Source organism: Atractosteus spatula, chromosome 4 (assembly GCF_055471065.1).
Source record: "Atractosteus spatula isolate fAtrSpa1 chromosome 4, fAtrSpa1.hap1, whole genome shotgun sequence".
Classification (NCBI taxonomy): Eukaryota; Metazoa; Chordata; class Actinopteri; order Semionotiformes; family Lepisosteidae; genus Atractosteus; species Atractosteus spatula.
Window position 1 is genome coordinate 2,107,290 of NC_142709.1, and position 25,103 is coordinate 2,132,392.

Below are 25,103 nucleotides of genomic sequence, written 5' to 3' on the forward strand. Positions count from 1 at the left end.
ATAAATATGGGCCTTCAGTCTCCACCACTCCAACAGCCCTCTGTCAATACTGACCCAGCTCCTGGTCCGACTTCCTCCCCCACATGGATCAGACGCTGACCCACGGACCGAACAGGTTTAAGCCAAATGTGTCATAAAACGCTCCTTGTCTATCCCATTTGCTTCCCCGCGGCTGACCTGTGTCTTCTGAAGCACAGTTTGGGTCTGGCCTGATGAATGTGACTGGTCTCGTCGTGCTTCGAGCGGGGGCTTCGCCAGGATGGTGGGGAGGCGTTGGGAATGTCTTCACTGCGTTCGTTCGGCTCTCTGCTGTAATTTGAGGGTTTTACTTGGCTGCTGAAGCAGTTCTCTGTCATGCTGCAGAGATCTTGCCTGTGCCTCCACACCTGCAGCTGCTGTAGTTTCTTTCCTCCTAACAGCCCACACTGTGCTTTTCACCAGATTGATCTGCTATTTTCCCCCTTTTCTGTTAGCCATTAGACGTCGCAGTCTTTAAGCTTTAAGCTATTTTATTTCCTTTCCTTGATTCCTGAACATATAGTTTGTTTGCCATTTCATTTAATGGTTTTCAATCAAGACTGTTGTCATTAATAAGCAATGAATAAGATTCATATTAAATCTATTAATTGCCCAGATACTTTACTAGAAAAATCTGTTTTGTGGAATAACTTCCTGTATTATTAAAAAGCTGAATCTGGTATATCTGATATCTAATAGAGCAGTTAGAACAGTGTTTTTATATAATTTTAAGTGCTCATATACTTCTGCCTCTGACTGTACAGTATCCAAACACTTGGCTGTGAATTGTAAGGAAACAAGGCCTGCATGGAAAATGAATCATCAGTTTTGATTCTCAGTAGCCTAATTCCCTAGCCTTTCTGTTCAGACGTACGTTCAGGCTGAGTATAGTTCATAATCTGGCAGAGACAGTTACAGTAAGTGCCTGCTGGTGTTGAGCTTCCAGGACAAAATCCCTGCTTTTTTTAGCATAGTCTGGCAGTTTTTAGCTGTGCAGTTTCAGGAGCGGTAACATGTGGTGTGTGCTGTGAGAGTTAGTGAAGGAGCTGTTCTGGCACCTGCTGGCACTCTGATGGTGTTGACTGTGGGCCAGATTGTTTCCGTAGCATCTGCAGTCTTCTGTTACCTTTCTTGCAGGTTTGTAACATGACAGTGAGCCCATAGTTGCACCAGAGGTGTCGGCAATGTGGCTTCATAGTTATAACATTTTGGAGGGGCTGTAATGATTTTCATTCTGATTGATTTTACCTGGGCACGTCTCAGTGAGAAGCTGCCATTTCAATTCATTGCCTTTCATGAGACACTTAAAACACCGTACCTGGTATTTTAAGCTAATATGTTTTCCTCATTCTGTCTGAAATCATTATTCTCCGATTGTTAAATGACCTTCAAATTGCCACAGTAAGAACCGTCAAATTAAAGTCCCGAAGTACAGACTTATCAGCTGAGGAATTCTAGGATTTGCAATTTGCACTGGGGGCAAGGGAAGATGGCACAGGCCTTTTAATGTTTAACTAAAATGCAAAGAGGTTTAAGAAAAAATTAAGTTGCACCCAAGCATCACAAGCAGCTAGAGCCGGTTCCAGGCTCTTAATTTGATTTGAGCAAGATAGCCCTGCCGGCTGCCCTTCTCGCACGCCCCCATGAATTAGAAACAGGAGGCTGCTGTACGAGAATGTTATAGTAAAACCAGTGAATGTCCAGGAAAAGAAGGGTTATCTCGTCCTGGAAGAGCTTCCTGCTGATACATCTCTGTCGAATTCAAAATGCTTTATTATAGTGTGTTCCTACCCATGGTCCACTTTTATTAAATATTCAGAGGACAAATAACAGGGTGATTGATGGTGTTTACCTTCCAGAATCCCCTTTATAAACAGCTCCTTTCTGCATTTGTCTTATCTTGTTTTTGTAGCTGACATCACAGCATTGTTGCTGCTTGGACTAAGTAATAACAGAATAATTCAGAGGATAAACTCATTCTAAGACGTGTCACCTTAAATATTGGTGCGTGTGGCGTAATACCCCCCGACAGCGTCCTCACTCCTGTGTGTCTGCGGGCGAGAGGAGCAGAGCGCCCTGCTGCAGGAAGGCCTTTTATTATTGATTGATATCGGCACTGTGGTCAGAAAGCTCAGGTTATTCCGCTGAGCTAACATATCAGATGTTGAAAGTACAACTACGCCATAGAAATATCTTAATTATTATTTATTTCTTGTAGTCCAGCATACAAGCATTTTAAATTGCCTTTAATTTAATAGGAGTGTTACAGGAACATTTAGAATTTTGAACTGCCAGCAGGGCAACGATGTTGGACGGTCATTTTTCACTCCATAAGGGATGCTGAACTTGCTGCAGAGAAGGTGATCAGAATTATTAGAGAGAGCTGTTCGTTCCATCTCTCCGATGCGGATCATGTCGTTGCTGCTGTGGTGAGAGGGGAGAGGAGCGCAGTGGTCAGCCCTGCCTGACCCTTGTCCTGAATGAAGAAGAGCCGATTCCCTCTTCAGATTAAGAGTGCAGTGGGTGGCCTGCCTACCCAGCCAAAGAATCATCATTTTGGAGTCCAGTCCAGGTGTGTGTGTGTGTGTGTGTGTGTGTGTGTGTGTGTGTGTGTGTGTGTGTGTGTGTGTGTGTGTGTGTGTGCGCGCGCGCGCCCCATGATGGAGTGGAGTCCAGTCCAGGGTGTGTGTGTCCATGTGTGTGCCCTGTGATGGAGTGGAGTCCAGTCCAGGGTGTGTGTGCCCTGTGATGGAGTGGAGTCCAGTCCAGGGTGTGTGTGCCCTGTGATGGAGTGGAGTCCAGTCCAAGGTGTGTGTGTGTGCGTGCGCGCGCGCCCCATGATGGAGTGGAGTCCAGTCCAGGGTGTGTGTGCCCTGTGATGGAGTGGAGTCTAGTCCAGGGTGTGTGTGCCCTGTGATGGAGTGGAGTCCAGTCCAAGGTGTGTGTGTGCGTGCGCGCGCGCCCCGTGATGGAGTGGAGTCCAGTCCAGGGTGTGTGTGTCCATGCGTGTGCCCCATGATGGAGTGGAGTCCAGTCCAGGGTGTGTGTGCCCTGTGATGGAGTGGAGTCCAGTCCAGGGTGTGTGTGCCCTGTGATGGAGTGGAGTCCAGTCCAGGGTGTGTGTGCCCCATGATGGAGTGGAGTCCAGTCCAGGGTGTGTGTGCCCTGTGATGGAGTGGAGTCCAGTCCAGGGTGTGTGTGCCCTGTGATGGAGTGGAGTCCAGTCCAAGGTGTGTGTGCCCTGTGATGGAGTGGAGTCTAGTCCAGGGAATATCCTGCCTTGTGCTGGGGTAGGCTCTGGCTCCCCTAGTGACCCTGTGTTGGGTCAAGTGGTTAAAAATTGGAGAGATAGAAGGATTGCCAGTTAGAGGCTAAGAACATGTTTTCTTCATTTTCTGAAGATCTATAGTACTCATACTGTGAAATGTAAGCAATATGGGCTAAATGTTAAAAAAAAAAAAGTATTACCATCTTCTAAATCTTTAGTTCTTTTTTCATGTTTTGTTTTGACCTGTAGAACCTTTTAGTATTGAATTAAAATATTTTTCAATGCATTGTTTTATATATATATTAAATTGCCATTTTTGTTGCAAATGAAAAAAAGTACAGAATCTGAGAACAATTTTCATTGCACTCACATTGCAGTGTCCTAAGTGGTAAGACAGTAGTATCAGTGGGAATTAAAGAGCATGTGTAATTTTTTCGTGTCTTTATCATTTAGAGTAGATAAGTGGCATCATATAACACCTTAATAGCCTTTCACTTCTGCTTATAAATTACTGCAAACATTATCTTTCATTGAATCCATAGCAGTTGTGCATTCAGAGTCAGGAATCAATCTTAGATCAAGATTTAATTCTGCAGCCCAGTTTGTAGTTTCTGAGGTGTGCGTGTGCGTGTGCGTGTGTATATACATACACAGTATATTGAAGGCTGTCAGTAGAGGGGGTTGTCTAGGCTTTGCAGATCTGTGCCACTGCAGTAATCCATTAAAGCCAGTTTACATTAGAGTTAATTGCCAGTACTGAACTGTCATCTAATTTTCTGCCTTGTAGAAAATTCACAATTACGTTGCTGTCAGCCCAGTTGGATGAGTTAAGCAGGGTCTGACACGAGAGCCATATTTCTGGATGTTTTTATAGCTCTGGTTTTTCATTCATCATTTCGGTATGCCTGTGCCCTCGGACAGAGACTAGCAAGCAGGGAAATACAATGCAGTTGTTGAAGTTGTGCCCTGGGAATGAAAGGCTCAGCATTAATTTAAGTAAGGGGAGCAAGGTGATTAATTATTTTAATTTATGTGCTCCCTTTAGCATTATACTGCAATGGGCATAGTTAAACACAGATTTATGGCATCTAATCTGCTGTAGGGGTGTTTCATTTTTTTTCATTACATCAGAAAATTAAGATGCTCTTCAGAACAGACAGCAACTAATTTAATTGCCTGCATTAGAATTATATGTACTCTTAAGGACAATTTTACAGCATGCGATGATAGTATTATCCCTTGAAATATTTTGAATTTAAAATAATGTGGGCTTCTGATGCAGACTCAACAGATTGCTACTGTAGGTACTACATTGTTTTGAGATGTGTTGCTGTCTTCATAAGATTACATTCAGACAGGTTTCACAGCCCTGAAGGAGACAGAGTAACTTGAGGTGTTGTCATCAGGGGGGTCTGTGTCTGAAACAAGTGGTTTTCACAGAGACCAGTATGCACTGTCATCTCTCTTCTGAAGAAGAAGAGTCCAGCTGCAGTTATGTGAAAGAAGGTCATCTTTTTTTGTACTTGATTTTTATTCTAGGTGGATTTTTAAATTTGCGCTGGGAGGGAAAGATTGCCATTCTACAGTTGTTTTGCCTTTTTGCAGTTGTATTCTAGCATGCAGCAAAGTTTGTCATTTCTGGTGATCTTTATTCTAGAATATGTCCTGTAAAAGTTAATTTTATCTTGGGAGTCAGGTTAGAGAATCCACTGTTATGCATATAAACTCCATTTATACGTTTTCCATATTTATAATATTATTTTCCTTGGCTTTTTCACTTACACCATGATGAAGTGAACAGCCTCATACAGTACTTGTCTGTTCTCCGTCTTGCATGAGATGTTTTTGCTGAGTCACTTGTTCCCAAATGTATTTTCTCAAACTAGACTAAGCCTTTAAAATTGTATTGCTATCATTTTATAAATATCATTAAAATATTTATAGCCGTTGAAAGTAGGGTTGGAGCTATTACATTTTGCTCTGTTCTGTGGAAGAGCAACTACACTGTAATAAATTGTGTGTCAGATGACTGTGTTAGTGTTTCTCGGCATTACTCTGATGCTTTTTGTATCCGGTGCTTTTCTTAGTTTGACAGAGCCTTAGACAGAAGAAAGGAGCAATGAAATGAGTCCCACTAGATACTGTTCTCTATTCTCCTTTACTTGACAGACTCCTAATAAAGCTTTTATGTAGAGTAGCTGGTAAATTTAATGCTAAAGCCATTTTTAATCTGGTTGAAGCAGCCTACTGATCTGGCTGTAGTAGGAGGTGTGTCACTGCAGTCTTTCCCCGTAGATTACAGACATCAAAGATCTTCCTTATTGTCCTGCAATGAAGCAGTTTAAATGTATAGCTGGCATTTGCTGATTAATGTTATTGTCTCCTTGTAAGTTAAACATTTTTTTTTATTGCACACTTAATGCACACATGCAACAAGACTCCCATTTTGGACAGTTTCTCAGGCACCACTTCTGTTTATTATATCAGACTCTGTTTTTACCCCCCTAAGCATTTATTTTTATTTTGTTGTGGCAAGATTTTATATTTCTCTTTTGACAGGTTTAACTTTTTTAAATCAAGATTTTCCTGATTTTGTAGACATTTTAAGTAAATATATGAAGGGAATCTTTTTGTTTTATTCTGGCTTATATAGATCTTTCAAACCTTTAGATTTGATTATACTTTATTTTTTCGTTGCTCTTGCTTTGAAATGACAGGACTAACGTCTCTCTTCTGAACTATCCACGCACATTTGGTTTGTATGCTTTCTTGTTTGTTTGACTGATGGATTGCTTCAGATAAAATGTACAGCATTTGTTTCCGCCCAACGTTCCTGCCCGTTTTTACAGCAGGGGGTGCTGGGGCAGTCTGGGAGCGATGCCCTGCTGAAGAGCATGTTGAGGGTGCCACCCCTGGGATCGGAGGCCACAGCGCTCCGGCTGGGACCCTCCCCACTGCTCTATATCATGCCTGCAGATCAAGCGAATATTGAAATCGGCCTGTATTTCACCTCTAGTGTTTCATGTATACTTTTACTGCTAGTATTTTACAAGAAAGGTGGGAAATCAAGGGATTTGAGCAGTTTGGTGGGAATAAAGGGTTCATGGACATTGTAATGTGAGAACAGTGGCTTTACTCCAGACTGGTTTCAGCTCAGAAGGGAATGTGTGCATTACGGTATGCCCCAGATGGTTAATATTCCTCATTCTGCACTGGAATTGCATATCTCAGCCATTACCTAGTTTTACAGTATAGAGAGGTCTCCAGATTTGTGGAGATCTTTGTCTTAGCAACTGGAAAGAACAGGTAACATCTCCGAGGTTTTTTTAATGATAATGGAATATTTAAAAAATTGGCTAGATACCTATAATTTCACATTGTCACACTGTTCTTTTGAATTTAAACATTTAGCCTTGAATATTTTTATGGATTATAATTGGTTTTTGATCATGCTAATAGTTGAATAAATATATATTTATAACTAAAAGACTCTTTACAATACTATTGACTGCAGATGATTTTCGATTATCCTAGAAAAACACATTTCCACCCAGTTGTAGTGATAAGACTTCTCTTGTATAATTTAAAAGATTTCCAGCAAAAATACATTGAAACTGCATCTAAGAGTTACAGTACTAATCCAGATGGGTCAGTGTACGTTTTGCTCACAGTAAGACTCGTTGCATCAAATGACCTTGTGAATGGAATGGATTTTAATATTTAATCTGCTTAATATTAATAAATATTAATATTTTTCTTATTTGCTTTCACAACACTGTAAAACACTCCAAGAAACAGCTCGATGAGATCCTGGGATTAATTAACTAATAATTTCTCTCCAGGCTAGACAGGCTGAGATGCTACTCTCGTTTGGAGGCCTTCCCTTGTCCGCAGTGGCGCCTGTGAGTGAGAGGCTATAGTACAGGGGGCTGGGCAGGACACTCCAGTCCCTGATACATCAGGGTCACAGTCCAGCCGGAGATGAGAGATTGATCCAGTTTTAAAAATAATTGCTTAGCAATTAAGATAGATTGGGCAAATGACACTAAGTCTCAAGTAAATATGGGGCTAATAATCGGAACTCAAAACAGAGAGCATTATTTACTGCATTTCATAATTGTTGTGTTTACACTTCGGTTTTCTCAGTAATTACCGAGCAAGCCGCGTACCCTAGTGTGATACCAAATTTGTGCCCAGTTACAAATTTCTTTGAGGATCACTGCCCTGGAGTGTTAAGACATTTATAGGAACTGGCACTGGAGTCTGAAATCAGTTTGCTGCTTTATGATGGGCATAGACATACAGTACAGCTGGGAATCAGAGACGCCAGGTGTTCCAGGCCTCACCTCCGAGGCTGGGACTGAAGGTCAGTCTGAGGGGACTCGTGCCCTTCAGTCTCCGTCACTTACTGGACACTGGAAAATTGGCACTAAAGATATTCTGAAGATATAAACATTGATTTGAGCTTTACATATCTGAGTTTTGTTAGGTCTGACAGCAGCAGGATTGATTCTCCTAGACTCCTGTCATGTCTGAGAAGGTATAAATAAAACTGGCGTTATTTTTCTCGTGGGCTGATGGCCGGGAGGTGGGCGGGGTTGTTCATGGGGCTGTTGGCTGTAAACTGTAGTCTACGGGGTGCTGCACCCCTCTTCTGTGAGCACTGCTGACAGTTCGCAGGGTTTTCGTGTGGTTAGTGTCTGTGTGTGTCATGTTGCCGTGTCCAGTCAGTGGCGCAACCTCACATCTGTGGGTTCTGGCTTCGTTTTCCCTGTGTCTCGGGGCGTACCCGTTTCCTGCCACCCCCCTAGATGCGATGGATAGCTCCTGTCTGTCCCTCTTTGCCCCTCTGTCTGTGGCCTTGTGGCGGGTGGGCACCCGGCCTGGGGAAAGAGAGGTCACGCCATCCTGCCTTGTGCCCAGCGCTTCAGCGATCGACTCTGGTCTTCACCTCGACGAGCAGCTCGGCTGAATAGATTGTGTGCAAAACTTTGTATTAGAGGGATAGTTGATCACTATTTAAAGGAGAGAAAAAAGGTGAACAAAATGGTGGAAATCTTCTGGGTTCTGAGACGGTAATGACACAACACTAGTAGACACTCATAATCGGCAGAAGTCTGGTTTTTGTGAACTGCAAACTCGAAGGCACTCAAGATAAGATTTGAGTTGTTACAAGAGGTTACACTATGTTTATAAACTTGACATGGTGCAACGAACATTTTTTTAAAGGATGGATTTTAAAGTAGTGGCTACCAGATACATTTTTTAAAAAAATGTGGTTTTTAATACTCTGTTAACTCTTGGGCTGAACTCGCTGTGCACGGTAGGATCTTTAGAAAGTGTTTTTTTTCATCGGTTTGCCATTTAGTAGCCGTGATTTCTTTATGCTTTACACCATCACCTAGAATGTGTAGAACATTTTTGAAGGTTAATCCTTTAATTTAAAAACATTACTAATTAATTATTTTCTGTCGTTTGACTTTTTTTAACCTTTTATATATTTTTATAATATTTATAACCTGTCCTCAAAGTTCTTGTGATGAGCTTTTCTTATTCTCCGAATGTGCCTCCAGATGTACAGTATTGAGTTGGGGGTTCCTTTGACAGGCCCGCACCTGGTTCCTCACTAACAAGGACAGCCTGTCTTCCTTGCGTTGACGCAGCACCAGTTCCAGAAAGCTTCAGCTCTGCCTGCTGCCTACTCCTGCCATCAGCACTAAGGCGCCTGCTCACCACGCTCCTTCAGTCTGTGGGTAGCCCCTTCATTCTTCCTCCCTTCACTCCTCTTTTTCTTTTTTCCCTCGCAGGTCTTCAAGATCAAAGCTGTCCAGCTGGCAGAGAAGCTGCTGCCAGCTTTTAACACCCCCACCGGCATCCCCTGGGCGATGGTCAACCTGAAAAGGTGAGGGTCCCTCCCCGTGTGGCGCCCAGCGCGGCCGCCTGACCGTCAGTGCCAGCCTTCAAGGTGAAACTGTGCAGCGGGAATGTCGGAAGCCCAGGTGCTTTGCTCGGTGGCGGCCAGCGAGGCGTCTGAGTTTCACAGACATGTGCAGGGGCTGCTCGCAGTGCCACGAAGACCGTTAGCTCCCCCCGATAGCTTACCCACTGGACCTACTTTGTTTTGAAGCTTGGGTTCTTTTATTCTATACTTTTAAAATAAAAGGTTGTGCATGGGCCTCATTAATATTTTGCAGTTTCTTAGCTTTGAACAAAGTACATTGAGCTCTGGGGTGTATCCTCTAGGGGATCACGGGAGAATAATCGGATGAATTCCTCTTTACCTCATCGCCTCTTCAAACGGGTCGTCCAAACAGACGATGGTTTATTTTACGGTTCCAGGTGCTGCTGTGACATACTGTACGATAGAAACAAGTTCTTCTTTGCGATTATAAATTTCAAAGGCGGCTTCATCCAAGAGCATGTTCAAGACTCGCTTATGTGCTTCCCAGTCAGTCAGCAATCACGGCACGTTTTATCTAGATGTATCAAAAGATGCTTCTTTATTATTTTCTAAATGAAATACCTTAAAAACTGTAATGTCAAAAACTCAATTTATCATTCACATATGTTCTGTATGTTTTCTTCTTGCAGTTGACATTTAAATTTCTTTTTAGACGTTTGGAGCATAATTGTACAAACAAAAAAGATGTAGCTCCACTGCAAATTGCAGTACGGAGAAAACACCTTTTGTCTGATTATAATAAAGCAATGAAAGCAGGTGATAGCTGAGAAAAGAAGTGCATGTTTCAGCTTCCTGCTGGACTGGTAATGTGTGTAAATACCCATTCCCCAGTGACTTCTCTGGTTTCCTCTGCCACCTGAGAGTTACACAGGAGTTATCTGAGATGTCTGGGCGAGGGGAAGGCCAGACAGAAGAGTACTCGTTCTAGACAGTGCAGTGGGCTGCACAATCACAATTTAGAAACCACAGGGAAGAAGATGCGCTGATTGGTTTTAGATCCAAATTCAAGTGTTTAATGAATTGCTTGTTGCTCACACGGGGGTAGAGGAAGAATTTAAACTGAAAAAGACTGCTTTACAAGGCCGAAGGCTTTCATTGCCTCTAGATGTCCGAATAGAAACATTGCGTATTAGTCTCAGTAACAGGTCAGTGATATGCTATGACTTTGCGAAAGTGCAGTATGAACTTTTTCACTGGTGAGCCAAAGAACGGAAGAGTTACCGAGAGTGAACCGGTATCCTTTGATGAAGTAATAATGCCATCTAGTCAGGTGCATGCCATTACAGCCCGTTTGATTGACCTCTGTATAACACTTCCATGTTGACTGGTTCGATGACCTAATGACCTATACCAGGTGGTAATGTGGAAATATTGTGAGACTGTTATTGAGGTCGCCTGTACAGAAAGAAAGAACCATTCTCTCACATTTTGCATTGTTCATCAAGAAATTTATTTTAAAAAGGGAACAGAATGGTGCCATGAACCAGACAGTAGCCAGTTGCTGTATGCTATTTGTTTTCAGGAGATCGCGTCTTTGACCACTGTGTGATGTAATCAGTAGAGCTCGAAGTTATTCCGTCAGAGCAAAGCAACAATCATTCTTTCATTCAGTGTCTGGTTCATCGCGATCCTTATTCAAGACCACAGGCTACATGTCTGGAACAGGGCATACAACAGAAGCACGTATGTGTGGCATTACGGATGGCTGTGAAGCAATCATTGAAGATCCTCTTGTGAAGAAGTGCTTTTAAGATCATGCAAAGGCAGGCTGCTCTCCAGACAATAAGGCATCCCCATTCAAGTGTGTTTTCATGTAATCGCCATCATTCTAGTCTCTTAAGCTAGAGATGCTATTCTCTCATTCCATCTTCAAGATTACATTAGCATATGTAGTTTCTGATTGCCTGTGCTGGCTGAGTGCTTCCTGAATTATCATTGTTTCTTTGAAACGGGGGATTTTTTTTTTTAGATCTCTCTCTTCTTTAATGAGATATCTCAGTAAATGAATCTTCAGCAACACTAAAGTAGCATGTAAACTGTCTTTTTGGCACCAGTGGTATGTTCCCCACTTAACAGGGACAGACAGGAAAATATCAATAATACATGAAAAGGCTTGCCCTGTCAGCTCTGGCTACTCTTCTTACTTTTCTCCATCAGGTGAACAGCTCCTTGCTGCCATATACAAATACTGTAGATAGGACAGTGTCCCAGATCTCATTCCAAACCTTGCTTTTTACCAGCAGTGTTTTCCTTGTTTAAACAAATCAAGAAAAGTTTATCTCCAAACCTCAGCTCTTTCCACCATCCAAAGCTGAATCAAACTAACTTGTTTCTCTTCCTGTCTTATGTCCTTTTCACCTTTGACCTCTGGTCAATTGCTGACCTCATGCCTGAGCTTTCTGGTAAATGTAGTCCTTGGGGCTTGGCTGCATCCTCCACTTTGCCACAAAACGTAGGGTTTCTGCCAATTAGCTTGTCTCCCTATGGGGGCACAACAGCCATGAAGACATTGAGGCGAATATCCAAAAATATCTTGTTTTTCTGTTTATGTAAATAATGAAGTAATGTTTTTTTTTTAATCTATGCACTCTACAATGTGCTTAAATGCTTTTTGTTCCAGTGCAAACCAGTTCAAAATCTGCCACAGGAATGCAAAAATATGAAAATGATTTGGAAGTTTAAATTAAAAAGCTGTAGTTTTATTACTCTTAGCTATACATATGTTGTCTTTTGCATGAGTCGCCCTTAAATGTTATTTCAGTCATTGGAGAAACATTGGAGAAACATTTGTGTCCTGCAGCACAGCCTCTGAAAAGCATACTGGTAGTGGTTTTACATTTGTTTTTTGTAACAACAAATGTATTTTACTCTGATTACAGATTATCTGTGCTGTGTATCCTCAGGTCCATTCATTTATTTACTGTGCTTTTAAACTCATTCCCAGGCTCTTGAGGTATTTTTTTCCTAACCTGTATTCGTACAAGGGGTAAAGGCCTACCAGAACAGACTTCTGTGTTTAAAATGGTTAAACCTGGAACACATATGACTTCAACACACAGGCTTTTAAGGCAATGAGAGAGAGGCAGTACCCTTTATTAAATTTGTTGCATAAACAGTGTCTACAGATTGAATGCTGTTAGTATTCCGGGGATGATTCGTCACTGCTGAGCAAAATCCCTTCACGTTTATTAAAAACTAAGTTGACCAGTGCTGGAGACCAGTGGCCCTTAGTTCCGCCGGCTGCTCTGTAAACTCAGAATGAATATTGTGGGAATTCTAAAGTAAACTGTTGCTTTTGCTGGCAACGGTATTTGTTTCTTTGTAGGCCGAGTCTGGTGGGGCATGTGTGTGTGATACAGATGTAAAGCACCTCAAAATGAGAAAGTAAGAGGAATCTGAGCTTTTACTTCATATCTGATGCTAGCTTTAAGGTGGTTATTGTCTGATGGACTCATAGAAAATTCTTGACTAGATGTATTTTACAGTATCAATTAATACATAAGTATTTCAGGAAATTTGTTACATTTATGGCATTTTGCAGTATTCACAAACAGGCATTTCTAGAGCCTTCAAACATGAGACACTCGCACAGCCTCCTCATTTCTCCATGTTATTACTGTACCTCTGCAATATGTATAATTGCACTAATATAGTTGTTATGTTTATAGTTTATAGTCTCTCCATGAAATTCCTTGTTTTCTGAGAATATCCTTGGAACCTGGCACATTGAAAAATCGAGGTCCGATCCAGGCTCCATTCATATACTGTACAGCCAAATTTTATTGTAAAACGTTAGCCTTTGTTACGTACTTTTTATTTAGTGTACTGTATCAAATATATTTTTAAGAAATATGATTATTGGACTATGAACAAAAAGATTAAGTGAAGCTCTCGTTCAGTAACATCTACCGCAAGCCTAGTGCCACCTGGTGGTCTGTTTGAGCAGTGAAGGGCTCACAGTGCTTTCCGCTGGCGGGAGTTTCGACACACCGCTTCCAGATGGCTGCTGCTGTACACATGTTGCACAGGCACACTGGAATTAAAATGAAGGTATCTGAGCCCACCCAGTATGAGAATGAGTGGGCTACCTCTCGCACATGATGAAACAGCAGGGGCTCCAGACTAAAGATGCCTTGTGCTGGTAGGGTTGGTTTGTGCTGTGCGGTCACCCCAAGAGGCAGACCTTGAAATCTTAGTCAGTTTTAACACTGTGTGGGAGGAGTAGGTCATCTGAGTAATGAACTGAAAGCCGTGATCTCTACTATTACTCAAGTTTCCAAAATGCGAACTGGCTCATGCGCGATTGGTTAATATGGGAAAGATGTCTGTATAACGCGAAACTTGTGAAAGATGTCTGTTATATGCGATTTCATCCCCGACGTGTTTATGTTTTGCGTCGCGGAGTAACACAGCTGAACGCGGCGGTCCTCCGAGGAACACACATGACGCTCAGTTGTCCCACGTGCTTTGTTTTGGAAGTGCTAATTGGGAGGTGCTCCTCAGTTTTCTGCTGTTTTCACTAAATCTTCTGCATTGCCGTAAATATCGGTGGACAAGGTGACAAGAATGCGTCTAAGATGTGTGCTGGTGATAAAATTTCAGGTGGTGAACTTCACTTTTCTTCAAGGTAAAGTCCTAAATTTACTGTAGTATTTCGTTATTTCATATGAATTTAACATGTATTTTCACTGTGAGAACATTTTTATTAGGATAACTACTAAATTTCGTAAAGCTTTGGTTAGGCATGTGGTTAGGTTGTGAGTGCTCTGGCCCCGACCCTATTTTTCCCCATAAACCCTGTTACTGTATTTTTTTTGCATGATTTTGCATAACGCCTGGTTTTACAGGAACGCATCTATCGCGTTATAGCAGAGACGCCTGCACAGTGTCTTTCCCTATGATTGATACTTCTCTATAGCAGCAGAATTTCTTTTGTGAAAAAATAACTGTTTTTTTTTACAAAAATAGATATTTTTAGTTTATGTGCGCAAGTTCGGCCCAGATGGGATGTATAAGAAACTTAAAAGTGTCGGGTTGTATCATGCTTCCGGAGGTTTGTATTGACTAGTAGAGCTTGTCCGTGAAAGAGAGGTTCTGTTCTCAGATAGTTTCTCTCTCTGCGTTGCAGCGGAGTTGGCAGGAACTGGGGCTGGGCATCGGCGGGCAGCAGTATCCTGGCGGAGTTCGGGACTCTCCACATGGAGTTTGTGCATCTCACCTACCTGACTGGCGACCCAGCTTACTACAACAAAGTGAGTGGAAAACCTGGCAACACCCCATGCTCCGTCTTTGTGCTCATTCCTGGCACCATTAGGTGAACTCTAGTCAGAAAGCAATCCTCAAGCATGGACCTTTTTACCTTGGGAGGACACTAAAAAAAATAATGGTTTGTACAAAAACATGATAGTATTATTTGCACCAAAAATCCAAATAAAACGTCCGTGGTAATTAGGCACTTTAATCAGATTTTTAAAATGAAAATACCTGGTGTAATTTCTTTTAAATTTATGATTTCTTCAAACCGCTCTGAGCACAATTTGCATTAGATCTGAGTCTTTAAGCCCAAAACTGTTCCTGTGTCCTTGTTGCGCTTTAAAGGTGCGCACAGGTGCACTAATTGATTCCCAGTTGACTGGCTTTTGTTCCAACTGAGCTTGTGATCACCATTGCTAATTGGTGCCTTTAACTGATTTTTTTGCTTGTTTAGACTTTTGAAGTTTGCTTGTTTCTGCACTCAGTCCCGAGTTTCAGAAATATCCTGCTTCAAGCATTGTTTCCAGCAGCTTCTGCATAGTTTTAACAAGTTCATGAATTTGAATGAATCTCGATTGGCACCTTCTTCTCCAAACTGCTCTTCATCTTCACCCTGTTGTATGTAATCGACACCTCCATTTGTTGACTTCAGTGACAACAATGTCAAAAAAATACTTTTTTGAGGGCGTCCATTAGAACAGGCACTACCAAATGATCATTATCACCTGAGCCCACTGATGCATCACACTGAGCTGAGAACCATTGGCAATAACCCATATCCCTTTCCAGGTGCTCTTTCACATTGGCCTATTTCAAGTACACTTTGAAAGTGTTCAAAAAGTTTATAGAGTTTCAGGACAAAGACGTTGAAGGAATGAGCAGCTAAAGAAGGGTAAAATGGGACAGGATAGCTACAGTATTGAGTTGGGGGATAACTAGTGGTGAGAGATTCTGCATAGTTCTCTGATAGTTATCAGCTAATCAGTTATGCAGAATATAAGGGAAGCTAAGGCACTTGATAAAATGACTAAAAAACAGTAGGATCCCATTAAATAAAAGCAGTGCAGAGAATTAGAAAACACATTTAGAAAGGATACAAGGCCAAGAGAGATATGGAAAGGCATATTGCAAGTAAAAGTTAAAAGTAAATAATAGAAAGTTCTTTCAGTACTACTGCAGCTAAAAAAACACAAAGATGACGAAAAATGTATCCAGGACAACCATGGCAAACACCAGACAATGAAAGGGATATGGATGATGTGATGTGTGAGTAGGTACTGTAAATTCGGCTTTCACTAAGGAAGACGTCAACAGCATGACACCTGCAGTAGTAGAAGGACAAAGCTCTGTTTTTAACAGTTTTAGCATTGAAGGGGCGCAAATCTTTCAGGTATTAGACTAATATCTTGATGATATCTTACCACAGGCACTCAGGAAAATGAGGTGTAATTCAGAAGGTATCTGTGTAGGTCTTCCATTAATGACACGGATGATCCCTGCGAACTGGAAAATTGCCAGTGCAGTGCTCTTTTCCAAGCGGGGAGACAAAACTGACCCATGTACAGACCAGTAAGTCTTGACTTCGGTTCCATGTCACGTCATGGAAGCAATTAGAACTAAACCAGAGGATCACCTACATGAAAATAATATCCAAGGGACTCATCAACACGGATTTAGAAAATTAAATCTTGCCTAACCAACGTGCTTGGGTTCTTAAAACAAGGAGCTTCACTAGTCGATTCATACAGCAATATTAATAAATACATTTTTTGAAGGGTTTGGATAATGTTAAAACGTTTTGATAACGTTAAAAGATTAGTTATGGGAACTGCAATGCTATTTTTATAATTTGGGGTTGTAAAGAAACAGCATTGGTGAGTGAATTTCAAACCTCAATGAAATTAAAATGTTCACAGTAACTCGAAAAACCTCCGTTTTACCTCACAAAATAGTCAAAATATCCAGGTCTGCGCAGCGCCATGTTCTGTGATTCAGAACGAGGTGACAAAACTTCCATTGACATGCGGCCCTGTATTATTGTAAAGAAGCAGGCTTGTTAGTACATCCAACAGTACCAATACTGCTCTCTGCTTTGAGAGTTTTGCCGCCAAACACTACTAATTTGTTAACTCTGCGTGCAGATTGTGTTGGAACATTTCTGCGGTGAAAAGTCTGCTGCACAACCTGTACTTATTCGCTCGGACATAATAACAAACATAACATTAGTTATTACGGTGACTAGTGAGCAGAAAGGGGCCGTATCACGTCGCAATGAGAACGTCATCATGAGAACTCGACAACACGATGGCTGTACAGTACTTCCGGTACTTTTACAAAGTTCACAATTTTGTGCTTAATTTGAAATTGGTACATGTTTTCTGTAACGTCAATGAATTTATTTTGTCACCGAGATTCGAAAACCAGTCTGAGAAATTGGGACTGCAGTTCCCCTTTAAATGACTGGTTTTACGCATTCGCTGCGAATTGTTAAGTGATAGACGACAGAGTACAAAGGGCAAATGCTCAGACTGGGGTGATGTAAGAGGTTGAGTAGCACCACAGAGTCAATCCCTCCACAGGCAGAGCAGATACATTGTAAACCACAAAAAATATCTAGCTCTATTATGCCATGTGTTCATTGTGTTTCAGAATAGGAAATATGAAAACAAGCAGTTAGAACCATTTCAAAATCTGAGCGTAATTAAAATAACTTTCCACATCAAGCGGAACAAAAAGATGAGGAAAGAGTGCTCTGTCGCATGCGCTTTCCGCTGCGCCTCACAACAAGACGGAGCTGTAAGAAGCACACTTGCTGTCAGATGTAGGTACCAGACAGATGTGAGACTCTCAGCTAGCGTGTGCTCACTTCCTGGGCTCCTGCCAGGCCAACTGGCAGTGCCAAGGATTTTCACAGCACAGGAACAGGAAACTCGAAAGGCTGCATCTCTCACGTGTGTGTGAAATAAGAAGCACCTGGAGGTGAACCTGTGTCTGTGGGTGAAACGAGTGACCGTTGTATCAGGTGAACATACAACAAAACACCAAGCATGAACAGAGCAGACACAAACACCTCCCCTTTGATTTGTATCCTCACAGCAGAAGGCGGCAACACATAACAGCAGGAAGACCACTGTCAGATGCTATTTAAAATGTATAGTGCAAGAACATGCCATTACAGATAGCAAAGGTTACTGTATTCCAAACTTTAATTGAAGCCACTGCATTCAATAGAAACACGCTGTATAGAAAAAAGCCGTATACATTTGAAAATGTAAGGTCCATATATTCTTTAAACAGAATAGCCTTGAAGACGGTTAATTATTATTGCCATTAGTCAGTAATTTAAAGCTTAGCTGTTACTGTATGACTTCTTTTTGGTGGCTTTTTAATGTTATACAGTACAGGTAAGCTAATGTTTAGTGCATGGAGCAAAGAGAAGCTGTATACGCATAATGACTCGAGCATTATTATTCTTTGTGTGTTTTAAAAATAAAACAAGCCATGAAAACAAAATCTGTCTGAATTAGAATGGGGTGATCACTCAACACAAGGGCAACACTACATTAAAATCCATTGTTACCATTGGTGCACACCTGTCATGTAAAAATATAATTCTATTTATTTTTTGTGGTATTTAAATATGGCATGCCTCTAACTTTTTACAAGGGGTAGCAGTCACACCTGTCAAAAGCTCTTCTTTCGTAAGACTAAAGAAAAGTGTTTTAAAGAGAAGAGAAAATCTCTCAAGAACAATTTCTTTAAAAGATTGTGGACACGGGATACATATAATATTCCTAATTTTCCTAATAGCCTGATAGCTTTAGAGAACAGAATACAAGTTGATCAAACCCTGGAGATAAGGGGTCAGCCGTGATGTACCTATATCCAGCATGCAGCACTTTGAGAGCGGCTTATTAAACAGTGATGAAGCTTGGAATTAATATTCCTTGGAGCACATTTTTAAAATCTAGGTCATGGTGAACATAATTAACTCACTTGAATTCCTCAGTTACTCCATTTCTAAATGTATAGAAACTGTGGTTAACTGCAGCCTACTGATAGTGGCATCAGTTGTAATTACATTGAAATATCCTTGGAGCTGTACCCCATGTTTATGACTGACTCTGTCTCACGTGCCTTTATGTACAGTTTGTTATTTTCTTACTGTGCTCCATGTGACCCAGAAGAGTTTTGACTTTCCATCAGGTCATGCATATTCGAAAGCTGCTGCAGAAAATGGACAGGCCCAATGGTCTCTATCCAAACTACCTGAACCCAAGAACTGGGCGCTGGGGACAACGTAAGTACCATTGTGAAACAAAAATATTGCACAGGTCTGGTTTTCAGCCACCTATTCAGATGACCACAGCCAGTTTGCAGAGTTCATATTTTCTTTGGTTTTATAAGAGCGGGTGTATCAGATGTTCAGGTATCTGGCTTTTAGTTACATTAATTGTTTGCAAATGCAGAAGGTGAGTGATCCCGTCTACAGGTGAGTGATCCATTAAGTTATTGCTATCACACTTTTTCATTTCTCTGTTTGGCACTTGTGTTGCTTGTCCAGTTTGTGCCGCCCTCACTGTCAGGTTTTTAATTTGATTTATTCTGCTTACACAGCTGTTCTTTGCACTTGTCCTGAGTAAGAACATCTGTTCAGCAAATAATTATAATCCATGAACCTTTCATTTCTCAAGGTTTAATTTCATTTTGCTGTTGGTCTTGGTTTTTTTTTTGTGAATTTCCATGATGTTCTCTTGAAATATGGTGCTCTTGTATTTGGTTCAGCTTTTCTGTCAATAATATAAAAACCTTAGTAATATATGAAAGTCATAAATAAAATGAGATTGATTTGCTTGTTTGGCCGATGTCATGATCTTGAGTTAAAGTGGTGTATAGCAAATAAACTACAACAGCAGTGGAGTGTTTGTTGTCAGTGGTGCAATACTGTGAGTTTTCTTGCCACAGGTTGGATGAAGTAAGGAGATGAATTGTAGATGAGTTGTTTTGTATGTGTTGAGAAACATTCTCTCTTTGTCGGCGGTCACTAATATGAAATACAGTGTCATAAATCCAGCCTTCAGGGGTGATGGCAGACTACATGGTAATGAGCCACGTTTACTTGAGGTAATTGTTCTCTGCCTGTGGATTCCCAGGCCTGCTGTACTGAATCGTGAAGCTTTCACAGTACAGCACATGAAAGAAACATATAGTAGCGGTTGCTAGGAATATTTCCTAGAATACGAACAGGAGTATCATCCGCACTTATTAGACAAGCAGAACAAGTCTGAAGTGCGTATGTTCACATAACTGTCACACCCTCTGCAGCCTGAGGGCGCTCCTACTCTGTCCTGTCCCTAGTTTTCTGTCTGCTGCCCTTCCGGTCCTTCTCTTTCCCTTGGGCTATATATTTCCGGGTCTTGCACTCTGCCCTCGCTCAGCATTGACGTTCGGATGTCCTGAGACCCGCCTAGCACCAGGTCGCCCCACGTCCGCTACCTGAGGGCATAGGTTTCTATACGGCACTCCTGAACTCTTTGCACTGCTGAGCCCAGGCTAACTCCCCGTTCCGCCGCTACGCATAGGGTCTTTTCTGCTCTCCTGCTCTCCACGGTTAGTCCCTTTTTTCAGACATCCGTGACAATAACTTGATATTTTGACACAATTTGATAGTTGACAAAAAGTGATTATGACAACCTCACTGTTAACTTATTTTTTTATGGGAAACGAGAAAAAAAACATTGCTCTTGTTTCTTGGTTTGGGGACGCAGTTATCCCTCATGCTGTTCTTTTTGTTTTATTTGTCAGATTATCTTCCTTAGACAAAGACCGTTCATGTTTTGTCCATGAAGAGTTCTTCTTCACGGTGAAGCGGTAATGGCGTTAGAGTAGAACTCCGCCGGGGCCAGACTAAGGGGAAGAGCTACTTCTGCCAGGGAGGGCCAGGCTGTGGCGTGGAGGGAGTGTGAGGGGCTCACTCTGTTGAGCGACTGCAAACGGGTCCGACCTCTGACACCCCTCCTTGGCTGAGAGCGTGCGCTGTGTTTTTCATGCTTTTTGCCTTCGGCGCAAACGGTGGCTGGATGCACCCCTGCTGCGCAGCCTGTACTGAAGGTGTGTGTGTGCACATAACAGACAGGAAGACACACTGCTTTTACACAAGCAAATTATAGTGCAGAGAAGGATTGTGGGCAGCTTGGTGGCGCATTAGTTGGCATTGCTGCGCTGTGCTGGGGCCCTGGGCTCAGTTCCTGGGTGCTGTCTGCGTGGAGTTTGCATGTTCTCCCCATGTTCGCGTGTGTTTCCTTCAGGTGCTCCGGTTTCCTCCCACAGTCCAGAAACGTGGTGGGTTCATTGGCCTCAGTGTGCGTGTGTGTCTGTGTGCAGTGCGGTGGACTGGCGTCCTGTCCAAGGTGTACTTTGCTCTGCTGCCAGGTTAGGCTTCAGTGACCCTGCGACTCGGAGACCCTGTACTGGATAATGTGGGTTAAAAAACAGGTGGATGGAGAAGAAGTTGACTTATATTCACTTAACTATTTGTATCAGTCTCTTTCCTATACAAAGACACAGATATTCTTATGTAACATGTAAGAAACCTGCCTTTCCTAATTGTACAATGAGGACTCTCAGCAAGTTTGATGACATCTGCTTTATGAAATTATTAACTCTTTCATGCCATTTATGATTAAGCTATAGTTTCTGACATGGACTGGATGGAAAAGGTTGCACAAATTATTGAGCTCAAGAATTTAGAATTTAGTTCAAATCTTAAAAGTTCAAAACATATCTCATTGTTAATGAATGAAAGACGACCATGGGATCATGGTTAGTACCAGATACGTTTATTACTGAAGTTTTTTAATGCCTCGCATGTTCTCTGCAGTCTATTTTGTGAAGAAACTGAATTGGACAGATCTGTTTTTCACCTGAATAACAAGTACCTTGCCCAAAGAACTGTACTGTGCACAGCAGTTTATATTGAAAGTAGATGCATTTTAACAGTCAGGATCAATTACAGCAGAACACTTGACTGCCCTTAAACAGAGCTGCAATTATACAGGAGTCCTGGAGAACTAAATTTTAATTACTCTGCACCTGAATGCATTGCAGAATGACGCCCCTCTCATCAATGCACACCACAAATGTCAAATGTGACTGACAGAGCTCTTCCCACTTGTTAAAACTGAAGCAACTGCTGTCTTTATCATTTAAAATAATGAGGTTTTAGAAAGTTTTTAGACACACTTGTTTTAGGGTTTTTCCTTTGGAAGATGGTACAAAATTTGTACAGTACTTACAGAATATTATTCAGAAAAACAATTTCTCCCTTAATTTCCTTAAATGTCCTTAATTATCTGTTATTTGAATATTAATTTTAAAGACTTGATTCATTGAAATGACACTATAAAGGGTGGAGCGGTGGCTCTGTGGCTCAAGATCTGCGCCTGTGGCTGGTAGATTGCTGGTTCAAATGCCGCGGCCGGCAGAGGAATCCTACTCTGTTGGGCCCCTGAGCAAGGCCCTTAACCCCGGCGCTGTATAAATGGCTGACCCTGCGCTCTGACCCCAAGCTTCTCTCCCTGTCTGTGTGTCTCATGGAGAGCAAGCTGGGGTATGCGAAAAGAAATTCCTAATGCAAGAAATTGTATATGGCTAATAAAGTGATCTTAATCTTATAGAACACTGTGACATAGCTTTATAATTTAGAATTTTAAGAGTAAACTTAGTTTATAAAAAGCATTGTGTTTGTCATAGCTAGCGCTCCATGGTGGAACTGGAGAAGAAGACAATTAAAAATCAGTTGATTGTCTGATGTGTTTGCTCTGTATTGTGTGAGTTTAGTACTGTGAATTTGGTAAAATATACCACTGTATTCACTGCAGCAGTTCTTTTTTTGCATGTGTTTTAAGATTCTTTAATGGGGGGAGATGATAAATGCAGAAAGTTAGTAGCTACTGTACATATTCCCAGCTCCTTAGGAAAGTAAGGAGTAGACAAGAATAGAGGAGATATATCATTGTTCTTATTAATAGTAGCTGGAGTAGTTCATATATTTCAGCCTGCATTATACTGTAGAGGCAGGCAGGTCTCTCTGGATGAGCTTTCCAATTTAAATCCTGATTCCCACTGGCTTCAGGCGCTCTGTATGCACATGTGGAGTGTTTCATACCTCTTTCCTCACCCCCATGACGCGCAGTGAGAAACAGGTACTGTAGGTACCCATGTGAAACTGGTATAAAAAGGTGGGCAGGATGTCAGGACAGGTGCCTGCAAGGTTGTGTTTAAGACCAGAGGTAATTGAAAACAGAGGATTAACATGTTTCTTCACAGCTGGATCTGTTACCTGTTACCTTTTATCTCACGGCCTTGCTTTGGAATACAGTGTACATAGCAAAGGTCAATGCAGTTTTTAGCTGTGCCACTATAGATGATAAATTATAGTGGCCCAAGCTGGATTTGTAGAGGGAATACATTGACTGTTTTAGTTATGCATGTTTAAACGAATAATGTAAATGCATCAGTGTTCAGTAGAAAGTACTCTTTTTCCTTGAAAGAAAGAAACCTCAACATGTAGTGATAGAAACCTATGTACAGTATAAGGCAATGAAGGAAATAAATATCCATCAATATTTCCATAAATATAAACTGAAATTTGCCACGTTAGATGCCATGCGCCTCTGCAGAGTGAGTTTATGAATATACACCATGTTTGATCCCACAGGCCTGCAGCAGTGCACAGCGCCCAAGATCCCTTTGAGGAAAACACATTGATTGACGGGTGAAGAAAATTAGACTGTTCTGTATTGTAAAACCTAAGCAGTTGCATGCATGTCAAAACAAGGGCACTAAGATGAGAATTCCAGTGTCTTTTTATAAATGCAGTCCTGCTTCTAGAGCAGGGGGTGTCCAGACTACCGGAGTGTGATGGGGGTGTATTTACACCTGTCAGTCAATGCTTGGGTTTATTCCTCACCTTTTTTAACCCTGCCTTAAAAACGCTGTCCGAAATGTTTTTCACTGACTCTTGTAGCATGAAACATTACTTTGTGTCCTACATGTGTTCGGGTTTAACCAATAAGACGCCGAAATGTTTATCCAATCATTTTTATTCCCGTCAGATCATTTTGAAGCAGCAATGAGCTCTCCTTTTTACTCCATTACTCCGTCTTATCCTAATGCCTTTTAAAGCGGCTTCTGTAATAGTTTGGGAATTTTCTTCTTTCATTTCTGCAGGATGGGCATTATCTAAATGCAGAAAAAAACCTTAAGATTTAAAAGATACAAATCTCTCATGTATCATGGCTCCAAAGGAGATTTTTTAACATCATAGTCACAGGGCAACAAGGCAGACTGCTTGGTTATAAGCCTATCCATAAGGTTTGTATTATATATAATATACAGTATATTAAACTACAGATGGGAAAGCATTATTATTATTTATAATAATAATGATTTACTGTATGTGCAATGGTTTATTCATGGTTATGGAAGTGCACAATTATCACAATTCATTGTGAAATGAATTTAAAGTTTTCCAAGCTATTAAAAAAGCTTTATACTGAGCTTTTTAATCAATAATCCTTAACATAATATAGAATTAAATAGGACATTATATTAAACCACATTGTAGCAGCACAGAATAAGATAAAACAGCTTCTAAGTTTGGCAGTTTTACTCATGGACTGAAAAAGATTACATTTTTAAGTGCTGTAATGTGATTGCTTGATATTTATAGCATGTACTGTGGTACCTTATATGATGCATAGAAGATGCATACATTTTTATTATGGTCTGTGCAGTATTTTTATGAATAGATCATCAATCATATATACTGTATGATGTAATTAGTAAACTAATCAATATAATTCACTTTCTAAAAATTTCAATCTTTAAAAATTTTAACTCAATTGGAGACGAGTTTATTTCAAGAGGAGATCAAAGAAAAAAAGCTTGAAAAAAGAGCTTATCTTTATGTCTTAAAGATAAATAACACACATCGGTCAAGTACACTGCATAATGACATTGTTGAGAAGCACATCTGAAGATTAAGGCCGTTGATCTCCTCTGTTCAGTAACTTCCCTTGTTAAAAAGTGTTTTTTTCTCTATTAATGATATTGAATGACTATTATGAGTGTACTGCATTTCATACACTGTAAATAGAATGCAGAGGCCATGTTACCCGGGACCACGGTGACCAGGTCGTGGGCAGTTCAGAGATTTAATCACCGTCTGCTGTGGGCCAGAGAACATGAGGTGGCGGTGGGGTGTTTTATCCCCTGTCAAGAGCCATTTCGCCTCAGACAGAGCTGACGGACGACGGGTCATGTCGGGGGGAGGGTGATCGTGAGGGGGAAATCTCCGTTAACACCAAATGTCGTTGTTGCAGGGTGAGGTCAGTCCTCTGGCGATACCTTTACAGAGTCCTCGAGCCAGCAGCAGGCCGGGTCAGACAGTGCCGCAGGGCCATTGCTAGGATTATTGTGGCACAACCTCGAAGATGAGGAGGACAAGTTGTTGCATTGCAGTAGGGGCTTTCCACTGACCTGAGTCCCATGGAGCTGTGAGACCAGCTTGCCCTGCCAGAAGCATGCCACTGCCGCTGA

The 25,103-nt window shown here is 41.4% G+C and overlaps 1 protein-coding gene across 1 annotated transcript in view; it reads left to right on the forward strand.

The window, feature by feature from the left end:
* The window catches only part of man1a2 (mannosidase, alpha, class 1A, member 2), a 158,578-nt gene that overhangs the window by 106,323 nt on the left and 27,152 nt on the right, over positions 1–25,103 (forward strand). The window contains exons 7-9 of the mRNA XM_088912864.1: positions 9,094–9,188; positions 14,377–14,500; positions 18,708–18,801. Of these exons, the coding sequence (XP_088768990.1) occupies positions 9,094–9,188; positions 14,377–14,500; positions 18,708–18,801 (313 nt within the window). The remainder of the gene's footprint in view (positions 1–9,093; positions 9,189–14,376; positions 14,501–18,707; positions 18,802–25,103) is intronic.